The sequence below is a fragment of the Prenolepis imparis genome, unplaced genomic scaffold (assembly GCF_030444845.1).
Source record: "Prenolepis imparis isolate NDT839.2.m4 unplaced genomic scaffold, iyPreImpa1.0 SCAF_13, whole genome shotgun sequence".
NCBI classification, from domain to species: domain Eukaryota; kingdom Metazoa; phylum Arthropoda; class Insecta; order Hymenoptera; family Formicidae; genus Prenolepis; species Prenolepis imparis.
In genome coordinates, this window is record NW_028141171.1 from 7,070,788 (window position 1) to 7,089,926 (window position 19,139).

The 19,139-nt window shown below is 41.8% G+C and overlaps 1 protein-coding gene across 5 annotated transcripts in view; it reads right to left on the reverse strand.

Annotated features, from left to right (window-relative positions):
* The window catches only part of Unc-13 (protein unc13 homolog), a 99,424-nt gene that overhangs the window by 54,976 nt on the left and 25,309 nt on the right, over positions 1–19,139 (reverse strand). For all 5 annotated transcript variants that reach the window (XM_083052675.1, XM_083052674.1, XM_083052678.1 and 2 more), the window contains one exon: positions 5,121–11,158. In XM_083052675.1, coding sequence (XP_082908801.1) covers positions 5,121–10,664 — 5,544 coding nt within the window. In that variant the 5' untranslated portion in view covers positions 10,665–11,158. The remainder of the gene's footprint in view (positions 1–5,120; positions 11,159–19,139) is intronic.

The following is a 19,139-nucleotide window of genomic DNA, read 5'->3' on the forward strand; positions in this document are numbered from 1 at the left end:
TGTCACGTCAGTCAAATCGTTCGATTATCTCGAAGGCGATTCACAGAACAGATTCGAGAAGCCAGTCGCTCGTCCCGGAAGACTCGCTCTGCTCGTCCAATTAAAATCCCTTGTATCGATCGAATCATCCAATTAAAAAGTGTTTCACTCTCGCTTCTTGAATGCTTCCTCTGCTTCTTTTTTTTTTTTCTTTCCCCTTCTCGCGCTTTTTTTGCAACAAAGTTTTATATGCTTTCTCTCGAGTCTCGAGCTGTTTCCAATTTATGGAAGCTCGAATTAGATATTAATGAAACGTAATGAGAATTCTATTGAATATTTGTCGACGCGGAATACGTCGCGGAATAATTGCAAATTTTAATGAGTGACTTGTGAGGCGAGCGAGCGGAAAAATAAATTGCAAAACTATATACGCGACAGGAACTGTTGACTATTCGTCCCGTATAAACTATTTAATTAATTAATTACAACTTGCAGCAAATTTACGGGAGGAAGAGCGGTCGTGAAATTAAACGGGCGAAAAAAAGAATGCTATATTTACATGGTACCACCCTTGCTAAAGTTTTACGTTATTTCGTGACAACCTGTACGACAACGCCCTGTTAACGCGCGTGTATCATCAGTAACCATTAATTAACAGTCTGTCATTCTCTCTCGTCGTTGATAAAGCCGAGGATGATTAAGGAAGCTGCATAATAGGAAGGAGGATAGAGTCATCCGTACATTATGGGAAATAACGTTTTGTCCGTATATAGTATAATTGAAGATGGCATAAGTGAATCGTAATGTTTTTTTTCCGACACATAGAGTTGACAAATTATTAAGTGGTCATTTAAAGTGAATCTCTTTCGAATGTGCAGTCGCGCGCGGTATATCTGTAACAAAGTTACGATACTATATAAAAAGAGCATGCGTGCTTTGCTAGTTCTTTTTTATTTTAAAACTCGATGTCGTAATTAACAGGCACGACACTTTTCCTTCAAGTTGCCGGTAAAAGGCGGAACCCGCGTTTGGTTTTACTGCCTCGTTAAAAATGTTCGCCGTTGAAATAATCGAACCGTGAATTGTAAATGAATTAACATAAAAAATTTTAATATATTTTAATATATGCAAAAGAAACGGCAAAGTGTTTCTTTATTGCGCAGTGCGGCTTAATTATAATTGGTCTCTAATCACGGAAAATGTAATTGCAATTATCGCGAATGTGAAATCTTTCCTTTAGCGTCAATTTTTAAGAAATGTGAAGTTACCTTTTTTTTAGAAGATACTACGTGCGAATTTAAAGAAAATTTTACATTTACAGCTCATACACTCAGATTTTGAAAATCATTCTAAAACAAGCGAAAGTGAAACTTTGGATGCAATTGCAAAGATTGTTCGTCCTTTTATTTTTATCGTTACGAATGCGCAAGGTTCGACGACATATAATTTCGAAAGAAATTATATCAGAGATATTTCTCCTCCCCTAATGTCCCTTCCTCGTTCTTTCTTATTAGGACAGCGCTTCCAAAATCTTGTCATTTTCCATTATTATTGACTCTTTTTACTGGCGACGCCGGTTTCGGTACTTTGTTGATCCTATCCGCTTTAAGAAATAACGTCTAAGATTTGTGACTCTTCTGACAAGTGAAACTTTGTTACATAAAGTTCTCTAGTATCCGAAAATAATTCTCGCTAGTTTATTAGAAGTTTTTATGGTAACCCGAACTCTGTGAACTTTTTACGAGCTTTTTTCACTGTAAAACTTTGACCGCGATATACATTTTCACATCTGCTTTTATACGCGGTTATATAGACGGCTTTCTTTTTTTCTTAGCTTTCTTCTGTAGTCTCTTAATGAATATGCCAGTATCGAAATCAGCGTCTCTACACATTCTTCAAAATGCCAGGTACTGTCCCAGTCACCTAATTCTAACACCGAATTACGCAGAATAATATTAGCTTAAGTACAGTATACTATAATACGGCTGTAAATCTTTAGATACGGAAGCATATGTATCGGACGTGAATGTTTATGTGTGGTATATGTGTCTCTCGCACGCGTATTCGTATAGTTTATTCATTCGATCACTACCTGGGTCTTTATGCAGGTCGAATGGTTGTCGATATACGCAATGCGATCGATCATATATATGAAATAGTATATGCACGTCTGTTAACAAGAACAAGGAAAAATGTTTAAGATGCAAGCTATCCACAATTGGTTGTAATACTTGCTATGTCATTTACATACACCTTTAATTCACTCTCTCGTTTGTGTGGAGGGAACACGTAAATAAAATAGAAATTAAATATATAATTTCCATAAAGAGAGAAAGAGAAATATTTTGGTATTAAAATTATTAATAACTGACTATTATATATGGCTTGCACGTGTAACGCATATAATACGAATTCGAAACTCTCATAAATCATCACGAGTTCGATGCATATAAATGACATTTTAATTACCTATGGTCACGATATAGTTCTATTATGCTACTACGGTATAATGTATACTAATTATTACTACACGACGTACATATTAACGATCATTAGTCTTGTCGCTTTTCACCTTATACCAGCTGCACTGTAATGTACGATGACAGTTAGAAAAATTTTGCGCACGCACCGTACTTGTACGGCCAACTTTCTCCGGCGTGACACGTGCATTTTCGCGTAAAATTCTACGGATATAAGTATGTATGTATATGTATCTGCAGCGGTCAGCACGAAGATTATCGGAGGGATTTGTCGATTTTTTTTTTCTTTTCTAGGAGATGCTCCTGTCTCTCGGAAGGAAATCTACGAGATAAAATCCCCGATGTTATTTCGCTTCGCAAGGGAGCGTGTAGAAAATGTAACAAGAGTACAAGCTGCGGAGATATTGTCGGCGTAATACTGTCTCTCGTGTGACGGCGCGGATTACGACGCGAGGTATCGATTTTTCCACCTTCACGCACGATTGAATGGAATATATATTGCGAAATGTATCGCTCCAACGAGTGCGAGTTTCCCTGGATGGCGTTAATATCGGGACAACGATAAGCGCCGTCGATTTTGGAAGTCCTTGTATGTATATGGATGTATTTACGACGGTTAACCGATCACGAGCGATATATAGCCCCTGCCCTATACTTAATCGATTCGGAAATGTCTCGAGTAAAAGTGATTCGGATCAATCGTCAAATAGGTTGAAATAGGAAATCTTGCAAAATTGCAAACACTTGTTTTCTATATATGTCAATATTTGTATGAGTGAATGTGCGAGCGTAACAATGGTGGATGAAGGTGCTCGTCGATATCCTATTATGTCAGGAACTAAGAGCGGTTCACATTCTTACATATGTATATTCGAGATCGCTTTAACCGGAGAGAGTCTTAAGATGTTATATAATTTACATCTTGAGACTTAAGGCTTGAGATCATCTTATACGTCGCAATTATACATTTATATAGCATCCTAAGAGCGTTTTTTTTTAAAGACGATCTTGAATATAGGATTCAAGGTACATGAATACCGCTTTAAGAAATACCATCTTCCCTATACATACCGCATGTTTATTGTTTGCACGAATCACGCGAAATGTACATTTACACCGGCGGTTAAGTGCCGTTAAATTTTCTCCGCGTTTCTCTCCGACTCGTCAAACAACAAACAAACTCGTCGCGCTAATAGCCGCGCCTCTAAAAACCCATTTTCTGCTTTTCGCGATGCTCGTGACGCTACTTCTTCAAAGTACGTATCACGCGCGTTTTGCTCTGCGATGTAGTTTCTTTGTAGATCCCGGCGTGTAGACCGGAAACGGTCGAGCCATTTACTGGCGCAATTTCTACTCCGGATCGTTTCCACACATACACACATTCATTCTCACACACACACACGTATCCATTTTCTTCATTCTCAGCGCGATCCGCGAGTATTTTCAGTGTTTCTTTACAGACGTTTGGAGGAGCGATGTGGATTTCGATGTTTTACGAAATGCGAGTTTCCGCGCGTGTCTGCGCGACGTACGTTCTTATCTCTATAATGTGACTTGTCGTTATGCCCTTTGTGATTTTCAGGTAATTCTTGAAAGTGCGAACAATGATGTAATTGTAATTTGTAATATATAATTCTCTTGACATTGAGAGACATGCGAGAAAAATTAAAAAAAAAAGAAATAAAATAAAATAATGAAGATAAAATAATATTTGATGACATAAGATCTATTTTTTTTATGAACAACACAATGGCATATTTTCACAACACTTTTCCACGTCGCGCAGACACACAGCAGCAGATTCTAACAATAATAGTTACTACCTTAAAGCGTATATCTACGAATAAAAAGCACCATCTATATAATATTACGTCTAAAATGCTTATTAAATGAGCTTCTCGGTGGCCGCGTTGGATCGCGAGGATCGATCATTGTCAATCAAACGATAAAATCGATTGCCATCGAAGCGACGTCCCTTCGTCTCTTAGAAATATTGCTTGGCCAAGCGTTAGTGGTGTTACACTTAAATTGACTAGTACCGTTTGTAACGTATATGTCTCGTACAACCATTTCAGAGGCTATGCGCCTCTCTAACAACCTCGGTGAACAAGAGGGCGAGTGAACAAAACCATCGTTGCCCTCTCGATAGCAAAGCTTGACTTCCTTTTTGGTGTCGCGCACCATATTGACTGTGTATACGTGTCACTTGGTGACACAATCTTAAATCTTAACGCCAAATATTCTTTTAATTGCGCAGTATCTCGTCCGCTTTACAGTTGGTCGACGTATCAGCGCACTCGACACTCGAAATATACGTGCTCCATAATGAATTCGAAGCACGAAGCGAGAAGAATTCGTCGAGAATGTACGTCAATCATCAAATCGGTCGAGGCGCTAAAGATATTATAGGTTGAAAAACTCTTTTTTTTTTTGGCGCGCGCGAGTATATCATCGGTGAAATAAAATACGAATTCGGACTTGACAGTGATTGAATATCAATATCGGAGCATCGCGCTCGATGAAATATCGATGCCGACGGCAAAAATAACGCGCGAAAAGAGTAAGAGAAGTAAAAATATGAATTCACAATTTTACCCAACCTCCGAATCTCGAGTACGCTTTACAGAGGTTTTCGTGTCCTCACTTGATCATGATACTCACTGCCGTGGGTCCCTGCGAGATAGCGTTTTCCTTCGAGGCCTCTTCGACCTCCTTGAGCTTCTCCTCGGCCTTACGTTCCTTCAAGGCCTTGAGCAGCTTCCACTTGGACCCGGGCGGGCCAGGACTCACCTGGCCCTCCTTCAATGTCGTGTCCGAGCTTCCGCAGGACGAGGAGTCGATCTTGATCTTCGGTAGACTCAAGGTCGCCGTGGTAGCCGTCTCGGCGCTACCGGCTCCGTCGCGCTCGAGGCCTTCAAGGACAGTGCTTTCAGAATCCCAAGCTCCCGGGATGCTGACCGACACTTCGCTAGGTGGTACACTTACGCTACCCTCGCGGGATAGGGAATCCGAGCCCTGCGGCATCTTCTCGCTGTGACGCAGCGTCGAACCGTTGGAACTTCGTCGCGACTGCTGTTCTTCGAGGTCCTTTGGCAGCTCCTCTTCCTCTTCCTCGTCCATCGATTGTCCTGGACTGTCTGGACCGGATGTCTCGCCGGATGAACCTTCCTCCGTGGATGGTGGAGGCTTTTCCTTCTTGGTCTTCTCCTCTAGCTCGTGCGCCCATGTATGATAATCGGTCACCCTGGCGAATACCGCCTCCACGCTTTCCGCCGACTTTCGCTTCGGAATAGGTTTCTCGTCGCGATATCTGCTATCGCTCTCGTCGAGGCGATGCTCCTTGATGACGGTACCGTTCATTCTAGCAGTTCGTGGTTCTTCCCTCTCCTCCTTCCTCTGACCCTTTGGCTTTGTTACGGCTTTGAGTTTGAGCTCTTTCAGCACAAACGACATCTTTTCTTTCACTGTCTCGTCCGGTTGGAAAGGTTCGTCTTCAGGTTCCTCGATCAGCGCTTCGGTCATCTCCATTTCAGACTGCCTCTCCAGCTCCTCAAGTTTTCTCAGTTCGTAACAATACCATTCGTCTTCGGAATCGATCGAGTCCTCGGTGCTTTGCCGCCTCGAGGACACTCTCGATGTGCTCCTATACGAATGCGTACTGCGATTATCCTCGTCGGGTTCTCCCGGCCGCGAACCAGTCCAAGGAATTTCCAAAGACTGTTGGTGGCGCGGTAGAAACCGTGTACCTCCCGTAGTACTATATCCTCTCATGCTAGACGCTGACGGGCTACCCTCCGATGGCGGAGCTTCCTCCGACAGACTGGTAACAAGTTCCGGCAATTTCGCGTTACTTGATTTCTCGCTCTTCTCCGACACATCCTCCGGATATTCGAAGCTCGTCTCCAGAGTTTGCGCCGGACTTTCCTCCATAGTCTTCTTTTCGTTATTAATCTCTTCGCTCATTGGTTGCTCATCAGATACTGTCGATGATTGACGTTGACGATACTTGCCGAGCGCTCGAGATACGGCGAATTCCATGCTTGATCCACCAATCAGAGTGACCGGAGGTAATTTCGGCGCTTTCTCGTTAGGCGCCTCGTCCGAGCTGCCCGTCGATCTCTTAATGTCGCCGACTGTTTGGAAGATCGATGATCCACCGGATCCCGAGCCTGTACTCTTTCCCGAAGTTTCCTCTTCGAACATGCCCGACTGTTCGTTTATGTCGTGCTCATTAATCTCGGGTTTTTTCTGCTCCTCCGTGGTCCACGTATCCTGAAGAACTTGTTGATGTAATTGTTCTTGATGCTCTTGAATTTGTTGTTGAAGCGCTTGCTGCTGCTGCTGGAGCGTCTGCTGCTGCTGCAGCGCTTGCTGCTGCTGAATAGCTTGCTGCTGTTGAAGCATCTGCTGCTGCTGAAACATCTGCTGCTGCTGAAGCATCTGCTGCTGCTGAAACGCCTGCTGCTGCTGCTGTATGTAATCTTTTTGTTGCGTTTGAATCTGTTGTTGCGCAATCATCTGTTGTTGTGCCATTATCTGTTGCTGTTGTGCCATTATCTGCTGCGGTGGCGGCTGTTTTCTCTTCATGCTCGTAGTTTTTACCTTGGCGAAGAAAGGCGGTTCTTGTACGATGTCGGATATGACGCTATCTTCGTCCTCTGACAAACCGCTCTGTCTACCGCTGCTCCATTCGGTTTCGGATTGTTCCGGATCGGATAAAGACTGTGACTGGTGGCTGCGACGTTTCGCTTTTTGAAGAATACCGGAGACGGTGGAAACTAGAGTGTGCTTTTTCTTTTTCCTGGCAGTCTGACCTCTGCCCCGGCCTCTACCTACCATCTCGGCGGGCAGCCTCTGTTGACCATCTTGAGGCATGTCTAAATCTTCTCTTCTGACTCCACCTGGTAATGATTGACTCCTGTGACGTTTACTGAGATGCAAATCAGGTAGCCAATTACTCATGGAGCTCATTGCATTCTTCAGCGAAGAGCCTCTTCTAATCTTTTTTGACAGCTTGCTGTTGTCGACCTCGTGATCTTTTAGATTCGAGGCGATGCTGATGTATCCGGATTGCGAGACAATCACATTCGAGGCGTCGTAATATTCACTCTGCTGCGTCTGCTGTTGTTCTATGGATATCCTTCCGTTTTCGTGATCTTGAATATACTGATGTTCTCTCTGCCATTGTCTTTGATAACCATCCGCGAGCTGCGCGCTCTCAGCACTGCTCAGACGTTGGCTGTACGGTTGATACTGTTGTTGATAAGCTTGCGGATAATTTTGATTCGCGTAAGTATGATGCTGCTGATATGCCGAATGTTGATAGGCCGGTGGTTGAGGATACCTACGGTCCGTATACGGGCTCTGAGAGTAGCTGCCGTCGGAGGTCAAGGATCTAATGCTGGAAGACGTCGAGTCGTGAGGTATCTGTTCCTCCATCGAGTTCAGCCACGACGTGCTCTCATTGGTTTCCGTTCGCGGCAAATTAGTCGCGCTGGTCGGATAGTATGAAAGCGCATCGGTAATGTTGCCGGTAGGGAACATCGTGCGATACATCGCCGCCTTGTATCCTTCGTGATTCGTCATGCCGTCCGTGAACGAATTTCCACGCAACGGCTTCTTTACGTGAACAGTCATAGCGCTCGTCGTATCTGCGTATTGAAGAGCGCCGTAATTGTCCTGGTAGTTGTTATATTGCTCCAACGAGTCAGAAGAATAGTAAGCCGAGGTAGTAGTCTTGGGCCCGTACGAGCCGGAACCGCTAGTGTACACGCTCGTAATAGCTTGCTGCCGATTACTGCCAGCCACGGAGTAAATGGCTGGTTGTTCCGATCTGTAGACATAATCTGTTACTGTGTCGGATGGCATCGAGGCATAAGCGTGCTGAAGACTCTGCTGACGACTGCGTTTCTTGGGACTCTGACAGGTAGTAGTCGCATCCGGAGCTGGCGGTGGTACAAATGTATAATCTTCTTTCGCCGGCGACTTGCTGGCAGTCGTGTACACCAAGTGATTCATCGTTGTTGTATAAGGAAGATGGCTGGCCGTGCTCGTCAAGGTGTTCGCGAAAGCATCTCTACCTTCAGGAGTATCGTAGAGAGGTTCTTGCGTGATGGTGACGGCGTTGGTCGTCTCGGGAAGCGGCGGTATCGGACTGGAAGTCCTGGCGGGCTGCGTGCTGGGAACGAGATTGCTCGTACGAGTGTGATCCACCGAATAGGAAGTCAACATCTTAGCGATGGAGCTCTTCGGGGAACTCGGCGATTTATCTAAGCTGCTCCAGCCACTCATGGAGGATAAACCGGAATCGGATTTCGCCGTTACTATATTAGCGGCGCTACTGGATTTGACTGTATGTTTCGGTGAGACTCTCGGTGACTTGGGCGAATGAGGAGTACGAGGACTGAGACGACCTTGCTCCATGGTGACTAGCTTCTCCGTGTTTCGCAAGAAACTCGGGCTCTGAGACCTTTTCGCATCTGGTTCTCTCTGATCCGCACCAGGCATGAGGAATGATTCCGTTGTGTCTCGCGGCGCCGGCGGAGGTGGCGAGCTTGGCGACGGACTAGGTGGAGTCCGGCTCTCTTGAAATTCGAGATTAAGTCGGGCTGCGCTACCGAAATAGCCATCTTGTCTGGTGCGAAGACCTTGAACGCTGTGAACACTCTGCACGCTGCTGGCCGATAAAGTGGGCGACGCCACCTTCTCCGTGGTCGTGCTATAAATATTGGGCGAAGCGCAAGTGACAGCCGTCGCAAAACTTTCAGCCATCAGATCCGTTAGTTCCTTGTTCTCTGCGTATCCTTTCGCGAAACTACCGACGTCGATCGGCAACTGAATCACGGGCTCCGGACTCTTTTCCAGAATTGCCGACGTATAACCTAATCTAGGCGGAGTATAGGTAGTCGAAATGGAGTCTAAATTGCTCCTGGACGTAGAAGCCAGTCTTGGCGATATAGATCTCGTTGTAAAGTCGCCGTCAGTAGCCAGTCCGCTATCGGTACTGACTCTGGAGATTGATCTGCCGCCGGTAGAACCGGGACTTTTGGAGAAGGTCCAACTGTCGACGTCGGTCTCTGCGTAGATTTTTCTCAATTGTTCGTCTATACTACTTGCCTCCTCGGCCAATTTCGCCTCGGCCTCGGACGAATACTGGTTTCGTTTCGGCGAATCTAACAATCTCGATTGCAATTCTATCAGATTCTGCGAGTCCTTCTGCAGCTTACTGGTTAATCTGTCTATCTCATGTAATTTCTCTAATGCCACCTGATCGAGAGAACTGAGTCTAGAAAGCTGAGCGAGATCTTGCTCACTGACGCACGGTGTGTTTCCCCTGTAGCTCTTGTAATCGGCCGCGCTGAACACTTCGCCTTCATCCTCGTCTGCTTCGTCTTGCTTCTTCATTATGGAAGTTTGTACTTCTTCCTTGGTCGGTTGGCTAGACAGCTCTTCTAGTTCTTTCTCCTTTGAAATAGCCTTATCGAAAATGCTAGGCTCTACTTCCTTCTTGCCATTTATATCTTCGTCTTCAGCTTCCTCCCAAATCATACCTAGCTGCGACGTCGGTCTCGATGTGTCGCCGCAAATCAAATCTTCCCTATAGGCATTGTTTAGACTTCTGTAGAATGCCTCATCGGGTATGTTGCCCTCTTCCTCGAGAGTCTCCAAGGTATCGAGATTTCTGACATTTCTGTGCATATCGGTGACTACAGTCGCAGCTGTTGCACTGTCCTGCGTGAGTCCATGCATCCTTGCTAGCTCCTGTTGAGTCAGTTTCTCTCGCAACACGGTGGTTTCTTCAATATCTATCGCCGCACTTAAGCTCTTTGCGATCGCGTCCAATTCACCCACCGATCCCTGCTGATTAGCCAAAGTTTCCTCGATTATGTTTACATTGTCGTGAGCGCCACCACTGGTGTAAAACTCGATCAATTGGCTGATTACAGTTTGCTGCTCGTACAGCAGACCCTCCAGCTTTTCCAGTCTCTCCCACATCTTGATGTATTCCTGACTAAGAAGATCCAACGCTCTCCACGCGTACTTCAGCTCGGTCTCGAGGATATTCAATCTCGTGCCCAGTCTCTCCATGTAATCACCTATGATGTAATCGATGTTTCCTTCGTCGGATGTGGCGTAGCTCGGCAGAACTGGCGAGTGAGCCCTCGGACTAGTCGGCGCTGGACCGCCTAATTTCGTTGAATCCATTTTCTAGCTTTGTCGGATGCACTACGCGTCGTAAGTGCTTTTTATTGTTTCCTTTTTAATTTAATTTTTTTTATGCGCCTACGTTTCTATCTGATGATCCCTGAGGCGATTCATCGTACGAGGTTCGCTTCTAAATCAAGTCACATCCCCTCTTGTGGACCAAGAAGGAACATGAATTGCAGCTTGGCGAACCTCGTGGAGGCCATTGATGTAGTCGAATTTTTGGTCGTTGCGTTGCGTTCCGTGATAATCTCCATGTTGATTCGTTTCGAATTTTCACATCTCACACAAAGTCTAACTATGTTCTACGGTTATCTTGATCACCTTTACGTCTACATGTATCGAGTGTCTCTCTTCAGGGTTCCGTTCTACAAGCTACACCGCGTACACAAAGCTTGGAAGTCGAGGCGCGACCTTGAAGACTTTAGATCGCGCGATACTCTGCAAATGGCACTTTGTAACCAGTCTCGGCACGTTCATGCCGCCGTTGTTATCTGCAAAATACGAAAAGCCAACCCGTATGGCTCGGTACAAAGACAACCGAGTACCAAAATCCACGCCGATACAGTTTCCATGATGCTCTCTCAATAAATCTCGAAGATGTCATAAGATCGAGATAATAAAGTCAGAAATATGTTTAGGCATTTGCTTACATCCACACGGCAAAGAAATTTGCAGGTATTGTATATAATATAAACAAAAATAATATTATTAAAATATAATATTATAATATGATTTATATGTTTATGCGTTGTTATTAAGATTTCTATCTAATTGCGCCTCATTATGTCCTTGTCAATCTAAACTTGAAAGCGTTGAACAAGTAAAAGATTCTATTACGAAATAAATCCGAAAATCACGTCATACTGTGTCACTTAAATATTACATCGCGTGATGTGATAGAATAGATTGACCGTATAATTTATGAAAATAAAAGATTTAAAAAGCAGTGCTTTTGTCACACCTCGTCGAGCTTATTGATCTAACGCCCGGGCGCGATTCTATCCGTTGTCCTCCCCGTAGGATTAGTCTCGCTGATATCAGTCCGGATGATCAAAATAACCATCACGACCTGAAAACTTACGATCGATCGTATCTGTATCCTAGATCCTCGACAAACTGTCGACGAGTCCATCTTTTATCACCTTTATTGCCATCTCGCACGCATATCGATACTAGTCTCTCGATGTAACTCTACTATTACAATTTACTTCCGATAATACAGTAATAAGATTCCGCTCTTTATATTTGGCAATTAAGTTGCTATCGTTCCGTAATAATAAGAAAACGTGTCGCTTAAAGTTAGTTTGAAATAATCTCGAAAGTCGTTAACCTAATTTTGCAGGAATTATGCATAACGTTAAGAGAGGAAGAATTTTAATTACACAATTGTTGACTTTATGATACGTGGCAAGAGTCTGTTATTTTGATGAAAAGTGATGTCGTCGATAAAGATATAATATTACTTATATTTTATTACAATATTTTAATATGTCCATTTTAATATATCCAGAAAGAGTTCAGAGAAAAAAAAATATAATATATCCATTATAATATATCCAGTTAAAAGAAAAATTTATAATGTGTTTTCCAAACTTTTTTTAACTTTTCTCCATTTAAGAATATTAATATTTATTCAGTGCATCGACGAATACTGTAAAGTAAAATTATGCTAATATAATGCATCTAAAATGTCAGGCGATATTTAATCTTCAATTTTAATATAGGAATTATTTCGTTCTCGAGATCTTAACAGCGAGTGACTCATTATTTACGCTCGTATATCAGACGAGTCGTGGCGTTTATCATTCGTGTGGCTCTTTTCATATTTTATACTCGAAATTCAGCTCCGACGTTTCACGTGTTGCTAGCTTTCCTATCGGCTTTCTTCCGGTTAAGCGAGCTACCGTAGACCGCACAGAAAAGAATATCCTCGCGACGATATTGCGACGGTATATCCAGATACACCGCACAGGCAGATTCTTTGCCTGGGTCAAAATAGGCATTCACGAATTGCATCACAAAAGAAACGAACGGTTATAACACTTTGCTAGGATTCAACTCGTGGAAGATTCCTCCTACTTTCAAATATTTTCCTACGGCGCGCCTCTTGGAGTGTCGGCAAACAGAAAACAAGGTTACTCTATATTGTCCCGTTTTAATATATCGCTCTCTTATAACGCATCCGTGTTTGCTGTGTGTTTTGAACCACGAACCACCATGCCGATGGGTATAAAATTATCATTGTTAATCATATAATTAATAGCTATATTAACACACAATGGTTATTTACGTGATGTCGATGATATACAGCGTTTTTTTTTTACGTGCCAGTTATTTTTATTCCTGTCCATACTCATCGGTCTACGTCTTTCCGATTGCAGACGACTAACGGCATGTAAACACAGTAAAGCCAAATGATTATCGATCTACTATCTACTTCTACCATATACCAACTGGAATGTTTATCGTGGTATATCCGTGTCATAGCACGATTCACCATTCATGCGGTATAGGGCGGTTCACTTCTTGCGTGAGCTTTATATTTTTCATGTCACAAGGCGGTCATTACTGACACGATAAGTATCGTTCGATACTAGTCAACGGCGGCAAAATCATTTCTCGTTTTCCTTCGGTTCTTTCTTATTTCCATATTTCTGTAAATGTGTGAAAGAAAAGCGACGCCGTAATAATGTGGATCTCTCTAAACGTATCTCGACTGTTTCAAATTTTACTTTAAGCCAACTTAAGCCGCCTCGTAGTTAATTCAATTAAAAGAGGAAGTCCAGAGGATTGGAGAACGGAAAGTCTGTCGGAAATCGAGTATTTCGATGCAACAAGTCAGATAATATGTCGAATATCACGCCTGTTGAATCGATTTGCAAAATCATTCTGAGATATATAAGATTTATAAGATTGTTCTCTTATCGAAGTGAATATCTTTGCAAAATTAATCCAAATTTGGGAATTAAATTAATACATTACTCTCTTGCGCGATCGAAATTTAAAGAATTTTTTAAAGCTTCATGGAGGTTTTCGTTTTTAAAAAGAATTTCGATGAGGCCGCAGAAATAAAGTAGATAAAACGCCAGCTAACGCGGCAAGAGAGATATAATTTATTATACTTTATTATACTTTGCAGAAAGAATGTTCATTGGTTCGTGAAAAAATTTAAAAATTTTTTGAGCGTCTAATATTTTGTTTCGAATTTGCCTTATCTCATAAATCTCTCACGAAAAACCCCAGCGCTCTTCTTTTTTACATAAAATGCTTTTTACATAGAAACTAGAAGTTTATATATGCTCTTTAAAACGTAATGATTTATTTATCCTTTCGTAATGCATATCGTAAGTAATATTTTAGGATGATTTATAGAAGTGCATGCTTATATCGCGCGTCCACGTGGCACGAGCCACGATGGAAAATAATATGCTAAAATACTTTTAGCCAGGTGAAACATCTCGTTAGAGAAAAACCTTCGCCCAACCGCTTCTGGGTGGTGTGAAAGACCGTAATCTTGTTAAAAGGGGCCGAGATTAATTCTCACAACGCGTTACGTACCACGAAAAATAGGACAACCTTGCGGTATTCAGCAGTTTACCCCGTCAGAGATTTTCTTATGTGTGCACGTGTTTATGGAAGAAAGTTTTCCTTTGAAATATCCGCGTGAAACTGGTCGAAAGAGGAAAGGAGAAAGAAATAAGGAGAGCGAGAGAGAGAGAGAGAGGAGGGGGAGAGAATAAGATTTTTAAAAAATTGTTTCGTATAATTACTTGAAGATATTGTTGCCGAAGTTTTGAAAGTTGCCACTTACATGGTATCTCGATATATGTATGCTGCTTAATGCACTATAAATTTTAATTTTCAATTTCATTGCAACACAGTTAAGATGCTTTTTAATTAATGCAGTTTCTCTCTCGAGATTTCTATAGGAAAATATAAATTTTTCTTTCATAATTTCGAGATTGTAAAAAAGAAAAAGAGATAGATTCGCTCCCTTTAATGTTTGCGGATTATATTCAAAAGCATTTGTATACATATATTTTATCATCTATATTATCGCGATGTTATAAGAGTCTAATTAAAATAATTGTAATATCACTAATTAATTTCAACAATGTACGAAAAAATTGCGCGTTTCTTTATTACAACTTTATCCCGAACGAAAGTTTTATTTTACTGATGGTCGTAACGATACTGTTGTTTTTATTTGGATCTCTACTTCCGTATCTTTTTATCTAGCCTTAAGAAGTATATATATATATAGGTCAACGGTTATGGCGGAAATAGGATACGAGAGAAACTGGATAATCCTATTTTCGACTGGGAGAAAATGATTTTTCCGCAGACAGCAGAGGATCAACAACGAGATTTATAAACGCGATGTCGCAAAAGTTAATTTTTCGAGATAATTCATCGCGCATAGGCAAAGTTCATCAGGAAGCGTCAAGCAACAGGTCTCTCTCTCTCGCTGTTAGTATCATTAATTGTTGTAAGACCATTCTTGCGCGGCAAAAGCTGCCCGGCGATCTCGCTTTAAGATGAAAGATTTAATCCGTATTATTATTTCGCCAAAGCAAACATTGTGTTTAAATTGTCATCGCTATTTGTAAATTCTTAATTAACAAAGCATCGTATAAATTACTTTTGAAAATATGATAATAATGATGGAAACGTAATCTCTCTCTCTCTCTCTCTCTCTCTCTCTCTCTCTCTCTCTCTCTCTCTCTCTCTCTCTCTCTCTCTCTCGATGCAACGAATCATTTAGCATAATTGAAAATGTAACAAGCAAGATGAATCATGCTTGTTATCGTTCATCTGTACAATATTTAACGAGCCAATGGAAATTTCACCAATACTCTATTCACTATCTATAATAACATAGCGGACTTTCGCAAGATGAATTTAATTGTTCATCGAAATAAGATATTAACATATTGATTCTGCATAATAATGCACAATAATTATAATTTCAAATAAAAGTTATAATATATATATTTATACATATATATATTTAGTAAGTATTTATTTATATATAACATATATTTAATTTATATATATAAATATATATATATACATAATTTTTGAATATATTGCATATAAAGTTCTATGCATAAATATAGAGATTACAAAATATTTCTTCCATTAATTGTTCGCGGGCTCGTTCGTATTGTCACGTGATAGATTTACAAGATGCGTTTTCGTACAATATATTGTGGTTATCCGGCAATTTAGTTTGTACATCCGATAAACCGCGCCCTATTGTGGAAGAGGCATTATGGTCTTGGAAACAACTCGCGGTGGTTTCACTGTGATATACGAGATATGTATATCGACATTGTGCTCAAAGTTCTTGCTTAAAGTTTATACAAGTAATATGGAATCATTGTATAAAAACAAATAATTAGTCAGAAATTATCGAAGATGGCCCAGCAAGAATCAATAATATAATTAATCCTGAGCGACAAGATGCAAAACGGACGATCTTGTGTATCCGGGGAGATATTTATACTTGTTTATAAATTTTAATGACTCTCATCGGGCGCAACAGCATTAGCGTTCCATAACATTTAGAGAGTGTCGTCGGTAATCTTGCTGGAATTGTCGTTTATGCATCCTAATTAAGCTAGTGTCGGCTTTTACGCGAATGATATTTACGGGCTTGTTCGCGAGAAACTTGCCGCGTATTTTTATCATCGCATTGCGTCGGATATTCTGGGGGCTATATTCGCGTTTCTTTAATTAAGGCCATGTTTCTGAAAGAGAGATTCGATAATTCAAATTATTTTAGTTCCTGATTCCGGCGCTGCTCCTCATTCTTGGACGTTCCTCGACGATTTCGATGAAAAGGTTCGAGTGGCTTTAAAGTTTTCATAATACTTCTCGCCTGGTTTCACTCGGAATCCGATAAAACGGTCATCGCCGCCCTCACGGACGCATAAATACATCCGAGACCATTAGAAGAGGATTTACGTGGCTTCTTCTTCCCCAACGAGGGAGTTTATTTCTCAAGGAGTAGGTAAGAATCTATGACAAAATGGAATTGGATTTCGTTTGTGAGCTCTGCGGAGAATTTCGATACGCGAGGTTAAGCATTTTACGAAGATAAATTCGGGAGATATAAAAATATAGAGAGATATTTTTTTTATCACGTCGCGAGCAATATTTTGCACGATTGAGCGATATTTCTAAATTTTCGCGAAAAGAATGGTCGCCCCGGGCGTTCCAGATGATGCTCTCTCGTATTCCTGCCGGACTCATTCGGCGAAATCGTTTGTTCTCCGAAGAGGTGATCTCCGAGGAAGTACCTTCTTGACGTTACGTGGGAAAAATGACTCACTTTGCAACCCGCTGAGAAGTGCAAAACGAATCACGGTTTCCGAAGGAGCGCCGACAACCGACTATGAAATGGAATTCGATTCTGTACGGATGTTGGCGCGTGTATTGTCGATAAATTGAAAAAGCCAGGTTCTGGCAGGTAGAGATATGTTCCCCCGATGCTCCGAGCAATAACATCCGAGCATTGAACCTCGAATGTAATTTCTATTTGCCTCGAGAAGCAATTGTTGGCATTGTGTACTCTCTTTATATTCACAAAAGATTATTTGTTACTATTTTATCAGATACAGATGTAGATACAGAGCAAACACAATTTCTGTTGCCTTTGTGCCGACTTGCCCGAGGTAATAAAAGAAGAAGTATTTGCGACCAACTAATATTCCGTCTAACGAAGAATAATTTTTTCTACAGCGTTCGTTAAACTTTCCTCGTAAGTTTTAACATTCGAGAGAACGGAAGTTCTATAAGAAATATCCTCCGGGGCGAGCGTGATCGAGGTACTTCCTTTCTTTCCACAAAATTACATCTTTCATTGGCATATACTATGGAGCTGTTCTCGATTCAGCGAAGTTCAAAGCTCGAGCAACTCTGACGATATGTTGTTTTTCCTTTTGTCGTGATAACCGAATCGCATCAGAAAATTGAACTTTCTAACTGTCCTCGAGTTTCTAAAAATTCTATTGGAAAATGATTTTTAGTGATCCGGTACTAATAGAATCGTTATCGCAAAATGCAATGTGTGCATTTCGAAAATAATAGACGATAAAATAATATATCTGCAAGTGGAAATAGATGTGTATTTAAAAAAAATGTCAGTTTGTGACATAGGATTGCGTAATATCACAGAATCGAAGTAGTATTTAAAAGTAATCAAGTGCTGCAGAGGAATAACAATTAAAAAATTCTGTATATTTATTCTGTATATTAAATGTCTCGCGGAACACGCAATTTTCATTTTCAAACAAGATTGCAAAACGTGTAAATAACGCGAAAGAAGCGCGATACTTAGTAAATACTTCGCAACTTACATTTATAGGCAAACGTATGATCGAAAATTGGTTTAAACCTCGAGTAAGCTTCCAAGTTCCACAACAACTCGGCCATGTCTTGGCTATTTAGCGAGAGAGTTTGCGTCTTGCGAATATTAACTTTATTTTCCACGGATATCCAAGTTTCTGCGCAAAACTGAATCTCCCTCGGGAACACCGCGTATACCGCGCGCGTAATTAGGTTAACGGTAACATCGCGCACAGGGATTGCGTGTTTTACGGGGGTCGGTGCAGACTAGACGAGTGTCTACCGCGGCCGTCAATAATAATTATGACGGACGATTTGTATTACGCATACAAGGCGCGTATAATACCGATGCTGTTCCACCATTTTCCGTGCTCTGCGGCGGCGCTTCGAATTTCGCTCGCCAACGCTAACGAACGCTATAACGGATGGCGTAAAGGGCATGCGGAGCGTGATCTCGGACCCGTGGGTTTCCCCAGACCCAGCTTTCATACCCGCGCCTCCGTCGGGGATCAATATTCGCCGGCAGCCCTCCGAAACCGCGTGCGAATCTGTCTTCCTCTCTCGCTTTCCCCCCCGCTGCTGCTTTCCCCATATGATATACGTGCTGAATTCAACGCTTATGCTCGCTTTATCTACGCGGTCTCTCCTTCTTCCTGTAAATCTTCACCCCGTCTCTGACATTTGTCCCTTTTACTAAACAGCTGTGCCCCGCAATTCTGCGAGTATGTACATACTTGCTGGTGTCGCTCGCTCCAGGACCTTATTCCTCCGACACAATTTCTCTTTCGAGACTTGGCAATTTTTCTCTCTTCTCTCTTTAAGTTGTTTTCCGCGATTGTATCTCTCTTTTTTTCTCTCTCTCTCCCTCCCTTGCTATCCCATTCATCTTGAATCGACATTCCTATGTGTGTGACTGAAACTCTCATTTATTCGCAGGGACTTTCGAAGTTAAGGGGTGTATTTCTGTGTGTATATGTGTGAGAGAAAAATTGTATATAGAACGTATCGTTCTTATTTACGAAACCCACTCTAGATTTTCATTCATATACAAACATCGAGCTACAATACATCGCGTTGAATAAAATCGAAGGGTCGCTTGATTTTCAAGTTATCGTGATT